The sequence below is a fragment of the Paralichthys olivaceus genome, chromosome 7, assembly GCF_024713975.1.
Source record: "Paralichthys olivaceus isolate ysfri-2021 chromosome 7, ASM2471397v2, whole genome shotgun sequence".
Taxonomy (NCBI): Eukaryota; Metazoa; Chordata; class Actinopteri; order Pleuronectiformes; family Paralichthyidae; genus Paralichthys; species Paralichthys olivaceus.
This window is the reverse complement of record NC_091099.1, coordinates 23,269,795-23,288,370: the sequence shown is the minus strand read 5'-3', so window position 1 is coordinate 23,288,370 and position 18,576 is coordinate 23,269,795. Positions and strand designations below refer to the sequence as shown.

The following is an 18,576-nucleotide window of genomic DNA, read 5'->3' as shown; positions in this document are numbered from 1 at the left end:
TGAAAGGCTCAGGGAGCATTTAAGTGATGCTGAGGTTATGTTCGTCTCACAATCTTTCTACTGATACTCTTAACACAGACTAGAAAAGGCCAACATCTATAGTTTTCTATTTACAAAATCTCCAACACATCTCAAGATTTAACTAAAGAACTTCAACCAAACAGAATACATTTCACTGAGAAGAACATTTCCCAGTTCAGAGGAAATACAGCAAACAGACTGTTAGTTTTAAGCCTCAGGGCAGCCACATTTTTAATTGTAGATAGAAACTCAACAAACACCTCATTACTTACTAAACATCCACATGTCTTCTGTTCCTGGTTCCTGCAAATGCAATTAATGCAATGTGTTCGATAACATCACACTAGGTAAATCAATAACACCTGTACATCAAATAAACATTCAAAACTTTTCAGTTATATCTGAGATTATTTATTCAGTGGAATCACAGTTACATAAATCATTCTGTTTCTCCCTACAGGACCATTTATATCTTAAAATATCATAAAATTACAGTATGAACACATCGGAAATGACGTGAAGTGACTAGTAGAGAAACCAGTGGAAAAACTGTCTAATAAAACTGTATAATAACTGAATGATTAAGTTCAGCATAAGCACGCAACTAAGTTGAAGTATCATTTAAATGAGAGTGATAAAAGGAGCTGAAATGTAACTTGAAGAGCCAAGTTTTAAAAGTGGATGTAATAAAAGTGTAAAAAAATGATTTTACCTTAAGAGGTTTGAGTACGAGAGACAGATGTATGCCTTGTCTCCAATAATGCAGATATTTTTTGCACAATGGATGTTGACACTGAAACTAGGAGAGTCATGGTAAAGTGAGCTGTCGTCTGTGAAAAGCCGGTCAATTTAGTTGCTGCTTAAAATGTGATGCTTGTCTCTTCGAGGTGTTACAGAACATGTGCTTGGAGTCCCCAAAAGAAGAACGCACCTGTACCGTTACACCTCAAATATCGAATGTCACAAAACAAAATTCACTAGAAAGTAACTGCTAACTTAAGGGAAGATGAAGAAACAAAACAGCAACAGCTTACCTCCGTTACTAACTTACAGTAGGCAGGAAAAAATCTACAGAAATGTTGACGTCGACCCCTACTAATCAACAAGGTTACAAACTTTAAATCAACTTTTCAAATCTGTCCTGAACTCTATGAGCTATTGACAGAATGTTTTTGCACCAGATTTTCATTTGTAGGGTCTTTTCAGTTTATTGGCAGTTACCCTTTGCTCCTTGTGTGTTTCAGACTTTATTTCCTGTCTGTCCAGTTTCCTGCCCTCGTGATCGTGTGCACCTTTTCTTAATGTGTTTCACCAATGTTCAATCCTCGCTGACTCCATTGTGAATATATTGTCTGTGATTCCCCTTGTCAGTTCGTCTTGTTTCACATTGGTTGACACTTGCATAACCTTGTCAGTTTCATTTCATGTCAGGATTGACCTTTTGTTTCTGCACTTTTTACCTGCCACGTAAAAAATGTTTTGGGTTTCTCAAAAGACTGTTTCATTTTGTTTGACTGTAATTAATTCTCATTCACCTACCAAGCTGCAGTACCTGCATGTGGCTTCTCTATTAAAACTCTGGAATAAAACAAGTCAATCACACTTAACACACTCAACAAAAAAGTACAGAAGAATCTGAGTGTAGTCACTTGCTACAATTTCCATTTTCGGAAGATGTGGTGCTGCTGATAATAGGCAGGTAATATCTCCTGTAAGTATCCCAAGCCATTACTGCTGCCTTCTCTGTCATACTCAGTCTGCTATATTAGCTGTCACAGCCACAAATGAGGGTGACTCACTAAGGGCCTCCATTGAAACGCCTTGTTAAACACTGCTCTGAGACATGCCATGTATTGATCTCTGCAGATCCTCATATGTACTTGAGGTTGTCAGGAGGTCGTAGATGTGTGACGGCAGTCGATGAAGATGGCTGCCGAGCGTTTCTGTCGTCCTCTTCACTGTAATTAACTCATCATGCACTCGTCTGTCGCTTTGTCAGACTCACCACATCATTGATCATTGTGAATACAGTGAAAGGAATTAACTCTACACACAAATCATTCTTTGACATCACATTTGTTTGATTGTTTCCTGTTTTCTCATTCTCAAACGTTTCCCCTGCAGCTTCCTGACCAGAGACAAACCTCTGTAATACCTGCCTGCACTTAAATAATAATAAAAAAGGAAATCTGTTATGAAAAGAACCAAAAGATAAATGACCCTCAACTAACCAGCTGATCTTTAAGTTCATGCTGTGAAGACTCTCACAGGTTGACATTATTTACAGTAGCAGCAGCAGTCGGCGGCACTGTGCTGGCTATAACTGGGGTGAACTGAGACAGACAGAAGGAGAGAGGGATGCCAAAAAATGAATTAGAAGCCTATCCGAGGGGCTGGGCTTTGAACGCAGCACAGGCTGCCTGAGGAGGCGTTTACATTCACAGGCAGGTAAACAGAGAGAAGTCAAAGCAGCTGAGAGAAAGTCACGCTGCCTCCATACATAATGAACCAGGCTTTGATATCCCAGAGAAGATTAACATGCAGCCTCCACCCACGGCAGCTCCCCACGGGAATCCAGCTCCTCTGACCTCAACTGATGAGCTACTTTATCATATTAATACGCCAGCAGTGATATTATTAGTGTCGTTAATGGCGCCTACAGCCACACACCTTCAGGATTTATTCAGGAGTATAAAAGTCACGCACTAATCTCTGAAACATGTATTGTGCCGCACCAGATGCAACAAATTCAGATTTTACAAAACAAACAAGACACGTGTAAAGACCAGAGAGATGTAAATCAAGCAGCTTTGTAGTTATAAGATGAGACGAGGCTATGACAGCTTCCCACAGCTTCCACTCATCTTTGTGTGTGTGTGTGTGTGTGTGTGTGTGTGTGTGTGTGTGTGTGTGTGTGTGTGTGTGTGTGTGTGTGTGTGTGTGGGTGGGTGGGTGGGTGGGTACCTACCTAAATGTTGGATTGCTCCTTTTAGATGATTCTCATGGTGAATCTAAATGTGGATCCTAGTACCGACTCAGCGTCTCATCTCTAAACTGAGCATCTTGAAACCCTCCTGATCACCTTTGTCCTTTTGATGGACTGAACCATTGTGATTCAGAGTCGGACTCTTTAAAATCGACTCACATTTGCTTACTCTACTGTGGATTTGACAAATCTTTATTTTTGGAAGTTGTGACTATCACAGAAATATGAATTAGATGTTTTTGTGCAATGTTTCTTACCAAAGAAACTTGGTAAGAAACATCATCAACACTATCATCTTCTTTTACATTTTGATTTCCAAATATGGGATATCCAGCAAACTCATGGAATAACCCTACATAAGACTATGTCACATTGTTTGACAGTAACATAAAATCACACTGGATTATTTTCATGTGCATCGCTCATCCGAGTGGCAGACTAAAGACCACTATACATATATATATATATATATATATATATATATATATATATATATATATATATATATATAATTGGTGTAATGTAAAAGATTAGATTTTATGAAAATCTTGAGGGTTATGACTTAAGACTTATTTAAAATGAAGCAATTACGAATTTTCAAACATTTAAATATAATTAGTTCTTTAATAATTAGCATAGTATAATTACATAATAATACATTCTTTAAAAATGAAAATGTATTTATGAAGGGATTTTTTTTGTTTCTCTCTCACTTTCTGTGTGTGTATGTGTGGGGGAGGGGTGACAGATGAAGTTAGAAGAAAATGAATAATGATCTTCTAAAGTGTGAAAATAAGAAAATGTTAATAAATAAACAAATAATCATAATAATCTGTTTAACTGGATATGAAAGTGTTAAACTTCTCATTTATGACCAGATTAAATCATTTCATGATTAAAGTCAAATTTCTCTAATTTGTTTGTACAGTTTTAAAACTATTATTTTACAGATCTCACCTCTAATAAAATAAACCTCGACACCCATCAATTTTTATGGATTTTAAGAGGCTTTTTTGGTGAATCACATAAAACGTATTATTTAAACCTTTTTCCCTGCCGTAAATGTATTCTGCTTCTGAAAGAGAAAACTGTGCGAGCAGTGATTAGCCATGCTCTGCTGCTTATCTGCTCCTGGAGCCTCAGACCTGTTGAGAGAAAGTCAATACCAGCCACCATGTTACAGCCTGCCAGAGCTGTCATTTAAGCAGCATTATATTTTTATTTTATCTGAGGGGAAATGTTGCTATGGGCCAAATGAAGAGAAGATATTAAATTAGATTAGCGATAGAAAGTTCAAACCCTGGCTCCTACTCTGTGCATTCTACAAGTGTCCTGTGGCAAGAAACTGGTATGGGTCACCCCATACAAACACTTGGGCATTGTGTTACAGACTACTGTGGCCAATGAGTCGAGTGATCCTTGTTGTGTCCACCCTCTGTGGACGCTGGGCTCCACCAGGGTTGTCCCTGGTCACTAGTTTTGGTGACAGTGTGCCATATGTTGAGGATCGTACCTCTGCTCTGTGTAGATGATGGCGTCCTGCGACAGGATAGTTTGCAGCTGAGTGTGGAGCAATCGTCAGGACCAGCCAGTCTCAGGGTTTCGTCTTTGAGAGCAGATAAGATGGAGCGTGAGATCAACAAGGCGGATAGGTGCAGTGTCAGTGTAGAGATGGATGAGGCTGAAGCAGAGTTCTAGAGCTACCTGACGATCAGGTTATCAAGCAGCTGAAGTTTGTGTCTTTGTCGCTGCACTCATCCTAAAGGGCGCACACACAGCTGGCGTCCTGACACACGTCATCACTGGTTGATGGGTCAACTCATGCTGATACTTGCAACTCTCCAGGAAAGCAGCACACACTAGCTGCATGACTGCTACCACCTACCTTCTGCATGTTCAGTATAAACAGTAGGCTTCAGTTGGCCTCCGACCCTGAGCTCCTTTTGGTCAAAAAACTCACTGACAACCACTAATGTTTGGCTTTTGTCTGCAGTGTGAATGGATTAAATCTGTATTCACTCCCGGGTCAAATGACTCTGCAGCAGACACAGGTTTTTATCACCTGCGGCGATCATCGGTAACGATAGATGTGTGACACCCGATTGAACGTGTTAATTTAGCAAGACAGCGAGGTGAGAGAGCGCCTCGTTTTTCGGGGCTTTCGTGATATTGAATATGACACACCAGGGAGAGAACTCCTGTACTGGCAATGGGAAATGAGTCAATTGTCTCTTTTATTTACTGGGTTTATCTGTGTTTAAGAGTACCTGTGTCACCCACTAATGTTGGTATAAAATTATTATGAGACACAGATACTCAAAAGAAAATTGGAGGACGTGGTTCATCTTCTCATCAGGATGCTGCTGGACGCCCCCGCACACACCAAAGGGATTAATATACAGTTACAACATTTCAAAAGGCCTATATTAATGAACCCAGACTTAACTGATATCAAAATTGTTATGCATAACCTGACAGATACATTCACCATTTTCTGTTGTAGTGCTCAGCAGAGTCACCAAAATCCCAAAACGTCCTTGTTCCTTAACTCAACATGGGAAACAGTTGATTCTAAAAATATCAGCAGTGAGAGCTGCTAGGACATTTCAGGATTCGTGGGAGCTGTTGCCTAATGTTGCCTGAGTATCTTCAGGGAGTGTTTCTTCACTTCATGAAAACACAGTGGATTTCATTTCGAGCAGAGCCATTCGTTAACGTTAACACAGCCTGTGAGTTGGAAGCCAGTCAAGGATCATCGTGTAAGAAAAATGCATCTGCACTAATTGACTTTGCAAATTTGAGTGATTACAGAGCAGTGCAGGGAATAAGGTGCACAGTGTTTTTTCTTCTGATGTCTTTTTTTCTCTGAGTTACTGCAGTCTCGGGCACTGCACTTCACGTCAGGCGGCCCTCCAACGAATAACAGACGAGTGACATGAAACGCAGGAACATTGAGATTCTTTGCATTATGAAGTACAGAGCGAGCCAACACCAATATAACAATGATAAAAGTTGTTTCTGCTTGAGGTTAAATGTGTACTTTTGTTGTAGGGACAGGGCCTACTTTAAGAAAGTGGATGAACCACATAGACATGGTGCTGTAGTGGTGAGTCATGAGGCCTGATCGCAGATGAGTGCAGCAGATGGAGAACCTGTGGGCTACAGTGCCCAACATTTGTGAATCTCCAAAAGTGTCAGTGCTGTTATCAGTTTAAATCAGCATGGTGCAGTCAGTCTGTCATAGTAGTGGTTTACACGCTGATGAATAACTTCCAAACTGACGGAAAATGAGATAATTATGCTGAATATCTGTGTGTTTTATGATCCTATCAGCTTCATCCACCTGGGTCTCCTCTCTCCTGCAGCCTGCTGCCGACATTCAGACTAAATATACAGTGCTCCACTTTCACCTGGGCCTCAGCTGCTCTGAGATCAGACTTTCACAGTCCTGAGCTTTAAACCAGTTCTGCTTTGATCAAACAGGGGGTGGCATCCAGGTCACAGACACACAGAGCCATGCAGTCACAGGATTCAGCCGCCATTAACCTCCTCAACCTCCTCCTTCACCTTAAACTTCCCAGCTAAGAAGATTAAAAGTTGGATGATTCTTACAAGGAGTTAAACTAAGTTTTGTTTTAATAGCTGCACCATTTGTGAGCATCCTTGTATATATAAACCCCAGAAAAAATAAAAAAATAACCCATACCTGCTCTCTATGTGTTCCATTGGAAATGGTTATTAGTGAGTCTGAACTCGTGTTGCTATGACGTCCTCCAATTCTTTAATGCACTCTAACACTTTTAACAGCTGAGGCTGATGGGAATGTCAGTAGATCTGCAGATATTTGTTCATTATTATCATTCCAGATGCTTGACTTTCTCAATATGTTGCTAGCATTATTAAAACCTGTGGGACATGGTCATTTTTCCTTTATCTGGCAGTGTCAGAGCCAGAAAACTCTCTAAACAGCTGACAGGCTGTGAACCCAGTCTTCCTCTGATAAACTGCAGATGATCAGTAATGAAGAAATTCATTGAACAACATTGACTGCACTATCTCCATTGTAAATAAACCAGGATGGATGAACACAAAGTCTTCTTACCTCACTCTGTACCACTTACTATCAAACTAACAATAAAAACTGACCATTATTAACAGGCAGGTTTAGAATGGGCACTGTACCAGTAAATAATAATTACTGCGGATGCCTAATAATGTTAGACTATTTATTACGTTATAAATTGTTGGAAATTTAAAGGTCCAGTGTGTAAGATTTAGGTGAAAGGGATCTATTGGCAGAAATTTAATGTAGAATAATTTTCTTGATGTTTTCACTGGTTCGTTTCATCCAATTTGTATGAATTGTAGTTTTCTTTATATTCAAATACTCTAGCACAGTGCAGGTGAGAGTCAATCAGGAACATCTTGATTGTGGCTGAAACTGATGCACCAAGATGTTTTCTACCCCAACAAGTGAAAACATATTTCAAACCCAATGTAGGAAAAGCTGATCATCGAGGTCTCCAGATGTTCCCTACACTGGGTCCTACAGCAGTGACAAGGACATAGAGTCCAGTGGAAACAGAGCATGTAAATTACAAGCTTAAGATTCGTGACAGGAAAGATCTTGCCAGCCACTTAGTATCTGTGTGTGAAGCTTCACTAAGACTGAGCAGTTGTTCATAGGTTTGTCTTCCAGCACTTCCTCACCTTTCCCCTCGAACTGCGTCATTAGATTCTTTGTCTGACTTTCCCACCGCTCATTTCATTGGACTTTCTGATAACAGCTTGTGTCGGAGAAGCCACATAAATCACTTCCAAGCGTGTTTTGCTCTCAGGCCCACAAATGACTTTATGCTTCACTGTCTGTCATACATTTTCATAATGATTCCTTGATGCGTTGCTGGAATCACCGCCGTCGTTGTTTTGGGCTGCTGGGGGTGGGGACTCGCCATCTGTCTCCAAATCTCCTTCCTTCCTCTGGGCCCTGGTGGCGGTGCCTTGTTGAGGATTCCCCGCTGTCATTTTGACTCAGTCAGAGGGCCATTAACCCAGGCTTCAACTTACATGAAAGGGTTGCCATGGCGACGCAGGTGATCGCTACTGTGGTGGTGGTTGGCGGTGTTGTGTGTTGGGAGCATGAGCACAGGTGTGTTGTGACAGATGCTGCGGGGCGGGGAGAGGAAACAGGTTTGTGTTGCCTGGCTGAGCTCTGCATGGTGCGTGCGTGCGTGTGTGGTTGAGTGAGCTTGAATCAGACGGTGTCTCTTTCTCGTTCTCTGATAAATGTGCTGAGTCAATGTTTCTTCGTTCTGCAGCAGACGGTCGGTTTTCACTATAAAACCAGTTTTATCAGCATCAATGGCAGCGACAAGTGAAAATACAAAACAACACTGTGATGTTTCCTGTCACAACTGAGAGAACACAGGCCCTTTACCCACAGTGTCCACTGTGGCTGCCTCTGTTCTCAGCTCTGTTGCAGCTCGTGCAGACAATCCCCTGCTTCTGTCTGGTGATAGAGGAAGTCGACCGGCTCTGAGCGGCAGCTCTTCTCTCTGCTCCACAGTCTTCACTCCCATGGTCTATATTTACTGCGGCAGCTCACATCTCTGTCACCTGCAATTCACCTCAGAATAAGTCTGTTTACTGATAATTACCTCAGAAATGAATGTCTACTGTGTTCAAAGTCTTATTTTGATTTTATCTTATCTTGATTGTCTTAAAGTGGGACTTCACCCCTAACTTTTTGATGAAATGTTTCTTCCTGTATATACAAGGATCTTTAGAACTCAGTGCTGGGAGGCAGGGCTAAGACATGTCTTCTAACCACCCCCCATCATTGACATCAGAAACACACATGCAACATACCAATTAGCTTGCTAAAACTAAGTTTTTTAGGTTGTCTAGCTATATGTTCATGAGCCCAGTAGTGGCATACACACTTTTGCAAGAAAAATGTTGTTTAAAGTTTCTGGACGGCAGAGACCATGGTTGTCTCAAGTCGTTTGAACCGCAGGCACAGGAGGCCAGGGCTTCAGCAGGGCCTGAAGAAAAATACAGCACTCTGAGGAGTGCAGAGGTCCCGAACCATTTGAACCACTGATACATTCGGCTGTCTCTTCCAGCAGTTCAAACGGTGCAGGTATGAGAGAGACAGCCAAGAGGATGTGAGATTCTTGTGATGATGTGGTGGTTTAGGGGTTTAGTCCCAGCATAGATTTGATAATGAGGTAGCCTTTCCAGATTTCAACTCATGGTGGCAGGCTGCCTTTGTTTAGAGGCTGTTAACCTTTTTTAAATTATATGTCATGACGTAGACACATCTGAAACAGTAGACACTGTATACACTAGAAACACTAGTTTGCGTCATGAGCGATGTTTCACCCATGAATAAATTGTTGTTTCTTTTCTAAATTTGGTAATAAATGTCATATAAAAACCAGCATTAACGTGTTGCATAATGATCAGACATACAATTATTTTACAGCTGAAAACAAATATTTCCATGTGCAGTTTCTTAAAATCTGTTAGCCAGCAGATGAAAGTCTACAGTTTTTCTTTTCACACATCATCAACATTTGTAAAAGAAGACAGGAGTTACAAAATATACACCAAACATAAACAGTTAAATCTCAACCCCCAGCAAAATGTATGACATCGCCAGAGCCCTTCGGAAATAGGCGTAACAAAGGAAAGTGGGCGGTTAGGGGCTTTTTAAACTGGGAATTCTGCAGAGAGACTCGAGTGGAGTCCCAAATTATGAATGTAGAACTGGAAATGAGCAGAGCAGGTCTCCTTATCAGGACCTAATGATCATCTAGCTGCTCCCATGGTGTTGCTGTAACAGTTCGTCAACTGCTGGATACGTGTGATTCACAGCTCGCCGATAACTAGGTGAGAGGAGGAAGCACTGTGAGACTGTGCCTCTTAGTTTCTTCACTATTATCTACCTCTGTGTCTCTGGTTCTTGTTATTAGAGTTTTTATGCTTTGATTTACATTATGCGCAAAGAGAGCGAGTACTTAATAACAGGCTTGTACTGCACTATTACACTTTATCCTGTTTTGCATGAATATTCCTCCATATTGTCGTGAAGTAAATGTAATGTCTCCACAGAGTCGTGTCATACTCACCACTCTGGATATTATAGAACTGCAAAAAAAAAACAATAAACATAATAGAATATGGAACAAAAATCAAAAAAGAGACACAAGTAAGTAATGTATGTAATGTCACGTGCATTTAAAGTTCTCAGACCTGTTCTGAAGTATGTATCAGATGTTCACATTTTATGAGCAATATAGAAAAATATGATCAAACAATTTCAGTGTTTGTGTCAACAATTCTAACTTCCCAGACAAAATGTACAAAACTGCAATGCCTGTGTTTTATTACGTGATCATTCATTATCTGTTTAAACAGGAGACACCACATGAGTGTCCACAGAGTAATACTTGTTAACAACACAATAATAGACACATCGATGCACAGCTACATTATAGTCTCTTATAAACAATGTATTACATGTGAATATACTGCAAATGAATAACAAGTAGGTTATCTGAAGATAAAGTGTAGACTAATGCAGGTTAAACTCAACACATACACCATGTTTCACATAGGCATTCATGTATCTCATGAATATCAGTGGTTCCCAAATGCTTAGCCGCAGCACACTGGTGTGCTGTGAGGCAAGTCCACGTGTGCCATGGGATTTTGAGAGAAATGTACAATATTATTATTGCAACACTACTTTAATACTACAGGGTTTCCAGAGTGCGACCATTTAAATCTGTGATGTTCAACTAAAAATGTTCATTTCTTGCACCACTGCGCCAAACACTTAGCTGGTGCGTCTCTGTATTTGATCGAGTCCTGTTGCTTCCTCATCTCATCTGTGGAGTTTACACTCACACACACAGACCCCAGGCTGGCCACGACTCACTCACACACTCAGACAAAAAGGATGAATACAGAGTTTCCATTTTGGACCAACACTGTAAGATTATAAGAGCCGCTGGTTCAGGATCACAGCAGACATAGCAGATGGTTTGAACCGTGCCAGAGTCTCTGTCTGAGTGTCCTCCCTCCACACTCCTGCTTACCTGAGCTCACTTTACACTTTAACAATAAACACCAACCCTTTTGTTCTCTGAAAATGTATTTCATATCAAGACAAAATGATTACAAATTGAATGGAACTGAACCTAGCCCTATTAAATAAATTACCACTGCATACCGGAACTTTCAAGAAAAGATATAGTAGGTATTACTGCGGTGCCAGAAAGCACAGTCGCACCAATGCCACCAATGTATATAATAACTTTTAGATTTACTGATCAGCAGTAATTCATTATTCCAGAGGTAAATTCTTTACCCTAAAAAAACTCTGGGAAGTCAAATTTTTGCCATTGACCAACCACTGTTCACTGGGTTTAGTATAGGTCATAAACAATTGCTCCTCCATGTTGGTGGATGGGACATGGATCAAACTTAAACGTAAAATTACAAGTTTAATAAACTTATCCAATGACAGTTTCTGTCATTTTTGTTACTTCTTACTAGATTAATGTTTTCATGTCTCTGATCATTTTGGTTTTAATTAGTTATTTGAAAATGTAAAAATAACTAATGCAGAGACTCTGGCTCCAAATGTCATCCAAAGGGCAAGATGGCAGAACCTGTATATTATCAGATATTTTAGCTTCATTATATAACAGGAGGAAGTGGAGACGCAATGTCCATCTTTATACACAGTCTGTGATGTCCCTCTCTCCCTCAGACCTGAAATGGGTAAAATCAGCAGAAAGTGTTGAGTGTCACCAACAGCAAAAACAGCAAAGAGGAAGCAATGTAACCTTTAAAACTGATCCAAACATGTGTGACACTTTGCCACCGCACAGGAGACCCCAGGCCTAAAGTCGCCACTCTTTTTCACCTGTCACTCGGAGAACAAGACTGTCAGTGAAGGCAGCTCCTGTCTCTGCCTGAGAAAACAAAATCTGCAGCCACAAACATGAGTCACTGATTGATTACAGTGAACTGAGCTGAGTCAGATATGGGACCATCAGGTTTATCTGCTTGTTTTCCATTGTGGTTTCATTGTCAGAATACTGCATGACTCAGTTAGGCGATGACTGAAATGTGCTGAACAATTGTTTGAGCAAACAAATACGGATGTTTTTGGTTAATTGTAAAAGGAAAAAGAAAACAAAAATGTATGTATTCAGAGAATATTTTAATGTCTATTAATTCATGAGTACTGTGAGGTATTTAGACACAGACTCAACTTTTAAACTTAAACTTAACTTGTTAAGTTTCTTATTTAATATAGTTTGTGTTTGAGCACTTTGAGCTGCACTGAATAAGCTACAGGAGTTAATGAGAACATGTGACTAGTGCATGGTCTGTTTGTAATGTTGGTTGCAGCTTTTTTTCTGAAATTGTTTAAAGGGATAGTTCACCAATAAATGGAAATTCACTCATATACTCACCACTAATTGTATTGGACATTTCACCCACCCCTTCATCGGTCATCAGATCATAACATTTCAAAATAAAAGCTCTGTAGTTGAGCTCAACATAAAGCATTACAGCAACAAAACAAAACTTTTGCTTTTACTTTGAAGACAACTTGCTAAAGAGAATGATATTTTATGAATGCCATGAAGGAGATCGGTTCCTATGCTGTGTGTCTGTGTTGCTCCTGTGGTGAAATCAAAATGATCAGATTATCAAAATGATCTGGTGGGACAGATATTATTGGCCACAGGCTGCTAGATACCAATCTCTGCTGTAGCTTATCTGAGAATATAGATGAAGAAATATTCAACATGGTCCACAGACTGACTGTTCGCACGCCACCCTGCCCCCACTGCTACAGAGCTTTGGTCGCCTGTTTATTCAATTACTAAAGATATCGAACGTGTCACGTGTCCAAATCACACCAAACTTGGCACTGCACTTTTTAGTAACAATAGACATGCTAAGTGTGAAGCCAATATGATGATGGGTTTAATATATACGTTCCACATGCATACAATCTGATGTTTGTGGAACTATCAGGTAGATTATAGGATCTTTCACAGATTCTCAAAGTACATAGTTGTTGACATGATTAAGTGTTTCAGGAAATAAAATATTCACCTTGTGTTGAGATAATTATTTCATTGCTTTATTTATTTGATTCGCCCACACAACACTGGACAGAGAATTATGAACACAAGCCCATGAATAAATTATTCATTTGCACAATTAGTTTTTATCCCTGCTGGGCTCTGTGAATGTCTTGATTTCAAGACACAAGTGAGTAATTTGAGTATTTTGAGAGAAAACACACACACACACACATACACACTTACAAATTGAGTTGTTAGTTTAAGTAAACAAAAGAACCAAATAAGGGATGACATTAGTGATCAATCAAAACAAATGAAAGTTTGATTTTGCTTGAAAACAAAGTTTTACATCCATTGTTTCCCTATGTTTTATTGGAGTCTTATATATATTTTTCTTCATCATAAAACACTTGCAAATAAATATTTTGAGCTTTTTAAAAATGTCCATTTATCTGAGTTATCTGAAACTTCCACCTTTGAGCAGTTTGAGAGCACAGAGCACTTTGTTTACTCCACAGAATCAGTCAACATTATTTATCAGTTATCTTTGGCACAAATCAGTATCTTGGTGAATGAATTTTTTTTGTAGTTTGCGTGTTATGATTTCTTGATTTCAAGTGTGTGTACCAGTAAAGTTGAAGTGAAAACATGAAAAGCAACAAAACTGGAGTTGAATGGTTGTTTTAAGCCACAGTCCACTGAGGTTCTATCACTGAGATGCTCCAGACACTGTCTTGTGTGATTACCCGTCCCCTAACCTCTCCCCGCCTTGTTGACTCCTCAGATGTACATCCAGACGGCCACGCTGACCATCTCCCTCAGCCTCAGCGCCTCCGTCTCTCTGGGCATGCTCTACATGCCAAAGGTTTACATCATCATTTTCCACCCTGAGCAGAACGTCCCGAAACGCAAGCGCAGCTTCAAGGCCATCGTCACCGCCGCCACCATGACCAGCAAGCTGTCACAGCTGGCAGCGGAGCGGCCCAACGGTGAGGTGAAGACGGAGCTGTGTGAGGGCGTGGAGGCCAGCGGTAAGTGAAGGAGGGGTTTAACCTCATAATCTTATTGGTTGAATGCTGGCGTTATGGTTTAATGGATTCCAGTTCAACCAGTTGGACGATTTTACAGAAAATAATATCAAATATTGATAAAACTTTTATAAATTAGGTTTCACAGCTAAAGGGTGCATTCCACAATTCTACTGATCCAGATGTTAAAAAAAACCATCCCATTGACATGTGGCTCGTTTCATGTCAATGGACAAGGATGGTTGTTGATATCATATCTAATATCATTGTTTATTCAATATTTTTGGTCTTTAACTTACACCATGAACCCATCATGGCTCAACAGGAGAGGAGCATCCATGAGTGAGTCATGGGGTCGTGCTTTCTTCAAACATGTCTATACCAATTACTGCATATAAAGATGGAGGACATGACAGCCCCCCCAAAAGTGAAGCCAAAGCTCCTTGATCGCCCCCTGTTTGCTGGCTACAGTATAGGTCATAAACCCCGCCTCTTCTATGTCGAATAGGATGTCGAAAAAGTTAAAAGTTAAAACACGCATCAAATACATTTTTCTCAAAAACGGTTTCTGTCATTGTAGGTAGTCCTTGTCACACTGATGTGAGTTCAATTGACTTGAATTGAATTCCAGAAAGTTTAAGATTGACAGCTGAGACTTGTGATTGGTCCAGTGTGTTTGATTGCTCCATCACCGGGGATCACATTCAGGCACTGGCTCCAAATGACATCATCAGTGCAAGATGGCAGCACACAGGATATCTTAGCTTCATTTCTTGATGGTGGGAGGAGGTGGTGACATGTCATCATGGTCTGTACACAGCAGAGGTTACAACTTAATGTGATGTTTATGGATTTGTATGAAGCCACGTTTGGATGATGCAAGTGTTGTCTTTTAGTTTTTTAGACATGTCTTTTTTGGCCATACAAATCTTTCTATTTGACTCTATAACAGTAGGTTTAACCAAATGTGGCACTGCTTCTTCAAAATAAGACAGAAGAATTTACAGTGAAACAGTTACAGTACAAAGACAAGCTTCAGTTTCTCTGTAAAGTCTTTGGATTTCTAATGGAGCCAATAATGAGGATTTAACAGGAAGTCGACATTTAGACGTCACCTGAGACCAGATGTGATGAGGCCAAAGTGTTTACAGCTCAGAGTAACACTTCAAAGCTGCTTCTCTGTCCGTCAGCAGAAAAGTGGGAGACGTTGGATTGTTTACTCATCAGAGATGTGCTGACTGAGGTGATGTGTTTATCTAACAAGCAGCAGCTTTCACATCAGCGTTACTTTCTCAGCACTACACGAGGCTGAACCTCCTCTTTTATCTCACAGTGTTCGCTGTGAGGGAGAGACTCACTTTTGAGAAAGTACACCAGGTGAAAATGCATCAGAGGATTATTTGATCCATAATAACTGCTGAATACATTACATTTAAATTTAGCTAGAGTATTCATGCCCCCCAGTGCAAAAACCTTTAGCTCCACTGCTCTGATGGTACGTTCGCTCCAAACACGAAGCATATTGTCCCAGTCGATGAGATTACATACAATGTCAATGCAAAGACGTGATCAAATGTGAATTTTTGGGTCACTCGTGCCACGTGAGCAGATGCATGTACAAGCAGGAAGAAAGAACAAGGAGATCTGGTAGTCAGGTGGAGTGTGACAGGAATCCTGACAAACAGTCGTTTCCTGGTCAATCAGCTCCATGTGATTCGTTACCTGTGGTCAGACGTTCATTTTTTGACTTTGGAGACATTCACTGACATTTGAAAATCTGCTGAACCTGCAGGGCAGTGTTTCCCTTTACCAACCTACTGTTTTCTTTTCCCTCCTCAGTGCCTCCAACAAAAACCACCTACGTCAGCTACACCAACCACGCCATGTGAGGGAAAGATGCCTCTGACACTAGGACGTCCTTAACAGGGAGTTTTCTGTCAGACAGAGGAGGTGTCACCAGAGTCAGGACAGAGATGCTCTGCATAATGTGAAGGAACAGAGCAACTGACAAATTGAACCAACAAGTGTGTGGTGTCTTTGTGTTTACAGACAGCAAGCGTGTACGGCACCAAACACCAGAGAGGATCCCAACTAAAAATCATCTGAGAGACGCGAGGAAGCAGGAGTATGGTAACCTGAAAAACAAAAAAAGTCCTCATAAAGAAATACAAAAAAAGAAATAATGGAGACCAACCGTATTTGTTGTTATTCTAATTGTACGTAAAAAAAAAATTGTGGTTGTGAAAACTTCTGATTCTTGTCTCATGTCGTGCGTCCGTCGACCTGCATTATGGGATGAGTCCGTCGGTGTTCTCGGGTAACTGAACTGTAGCTTTTGGTTGTGAAATGTCTAAATGCCATGGTTGAACTGAAGCATGCTACTTTTGATACAAATGATCTATTTATAATAAAAGAATGTTTAAGTAGTCTGTGTCGTCTTTGGGTCAGTTTGAAGGGGAACATAAGAAAATGTACATTATTGTTTCGTTGATGTTGGGGGTTGGTGTCTTCTTCATTTTGTTTTTCAGTCAGACTGACTCTGGAGGGGCTGTATTTGACAATGCAAAAGTGCAAAAGAGTTTTTCCTTTCAACCCCCTAATAAAAACTCCGTGATCACCACTGCAGAATTCAAACATTACGCCCTGCGTTACCCCTCAACCGAATCAAATGGAGATTTCTGTGAACTTGAGTGGAAAATCTCCTGCTGTGTTGTTCATTTGTAAAAGTCCCAATTGTGCAGACATTCTCCAGAGTTCTGAAAACAGCGAAGGTGTTTCTGCTCCAGAAATGCTCACGTTCTTTCTTTGTGAGTCTCTTGAGTCTCTTGTGCTTTACACTTCATCATATCCATAGACTGTGGCAGTCTAACTAACACAACAGCGTTGTTGGTGGAATGTTAATAGCTTTAGGCTTTATAGTTAAATTCCACAAACATTGGAGACTATATCCAAGTTTTTACTGTAAGAGGCCTTGAAAGGCAACATTTTACTGCTAAGTAGCTGATAGAGAGAATTTGATAAGAGACATGACCTATACATTCAAAGGATAAGGGGAAACTATACCAAACACTATACGTCCAAGTATGGTAGAAGCTGCAGAGCAGGAAATTAACAGAAACTCCATATGCGCTGGATTTGACCTTTAACATCATGCAAACCTGAGTCTGGCAGGAAACTCGGCACAGTGTGCGCCTCATTACAGACTTTTAAAAACACAGTCGATGTGATCGATACGTGCAGTGGAACAGGAGAGGACGGATCAATACGAGCTGCCAGAGTGAACTCCTCATGCATGTAATGAATATTTCTGAAGCTCCTGGAAGAGAAGTAGAGCAGGACAGGTACAGTCTGTGATGAAGCCTGCAGGCATCCTGCTTTTATTTCCCCAGGCGCTGCTCTCATTTCTGCCGTTTGCAGTCAGCTGAAAGAAAAGAAGCTTTGTCTCCGCACTGCAATGAATACTCAAGATGAAACTGCTCATCTGAATTTCTACACAGGGTTTGATCTTAGGTTCTGTCTAATCCCATGTTCACTGTCCTCAGGCGCAGCTGTAAATTTGGATTTCTTGCTCTGGGATGTTTTAACACTGTCACTGTGTCTCCATGGTTCGTATTGTTGTGAAAGCTTTAATTCTGTACACACTGTTTCATGTGGTGTGGAAAATTAATATGATAAAGTAAAAAACAATCATCACATAAATGAGACAATCTCAATATGTTAATAACCTTTGAACCGCTCTTTGTTCTCTCTCTCTCTATCCCTCTCTCTCAGGGTCCAGATCCGAAACTACTCCACTATTATTACTATTATTATTATTATTATTATTATTATTATGAACTGGTGCTGCTATCATTAATGACATCAACACCTCTCTTCCTTGTTTTTTCCGCTCACTGAATCAGTCAAGGCAGATGGCCGTCCACACTAAGTCCCGTTCTAGAGGTTTCTTCCTGTCAAAGGGAGTTTTTCTGTCCAAAGTTTTCAAAGTTTTTGTTGTAGGAGCTGTTGCGTCCAATAATTGTGTGAGGTGTCAACCTTACTATGTAAAGTGCCCTTGAGTTAATGTAATGTTGTGATTTGGCGCTCAAATAAAATTTTATTGAATTTTCCTGCTCAGATATCCCTCAGTACATTTAAGTACCGTACCCAAGGACAATTCTAGGAACATTTAAATTTTTTCATTGCTGTATTTGAATTAAATATTGGTACTAGAGAAGAAGAAAAAAAGAAAATTATGATTTATTATTAGTTACAGATCATGGGATGATTTAACTGTACAGTGCAAGCTATTCAGCGATATATACGCCCTTTTTGCATCAATGACGGAAAGATAATATATATTCTTCTGAATTGATCCATTCTGTCTGCTGGACACTTGGCTTTGATTGTAATTTGTTGCTATAAAATTGGGGACATCTGGTGT

General features: G+C 40.2%; 1 protein-coding gene across 2 annotated transcripts in view; it reads left to right on the top strand.

Annotated features, from left to right (window-relative positions):
* grm8b (glutamate receptor, metabotropic 8b) overlaps positions 1 to 18,320 on the top strand; it is a 120,094-nt gene extending 101,774 nt beyond the window's left edge. For both annotated transcript variants that reach the window (XM_069528450.1, XM_069528451.1), the window contains 2 exons: positions 13,910 to 14,156; positions 15,993 to 18,320. In XM_069528450.1, the coding sequence (XP_069384551.1) occupies positions 13,910 to 14,156; positions 15,993 to 16,042 (297 nt within the window). In that variant the 3' untranslated portion in view covers positions 16,043 to 18,320. The remainder of the gene's footprint in view (positions 1 to 13,909; positions 14,157 to 15,992) is intronic.
* The last annotated feature ends 256 nt before the right edge of the window (positions 18,321 to 18,576 follow it).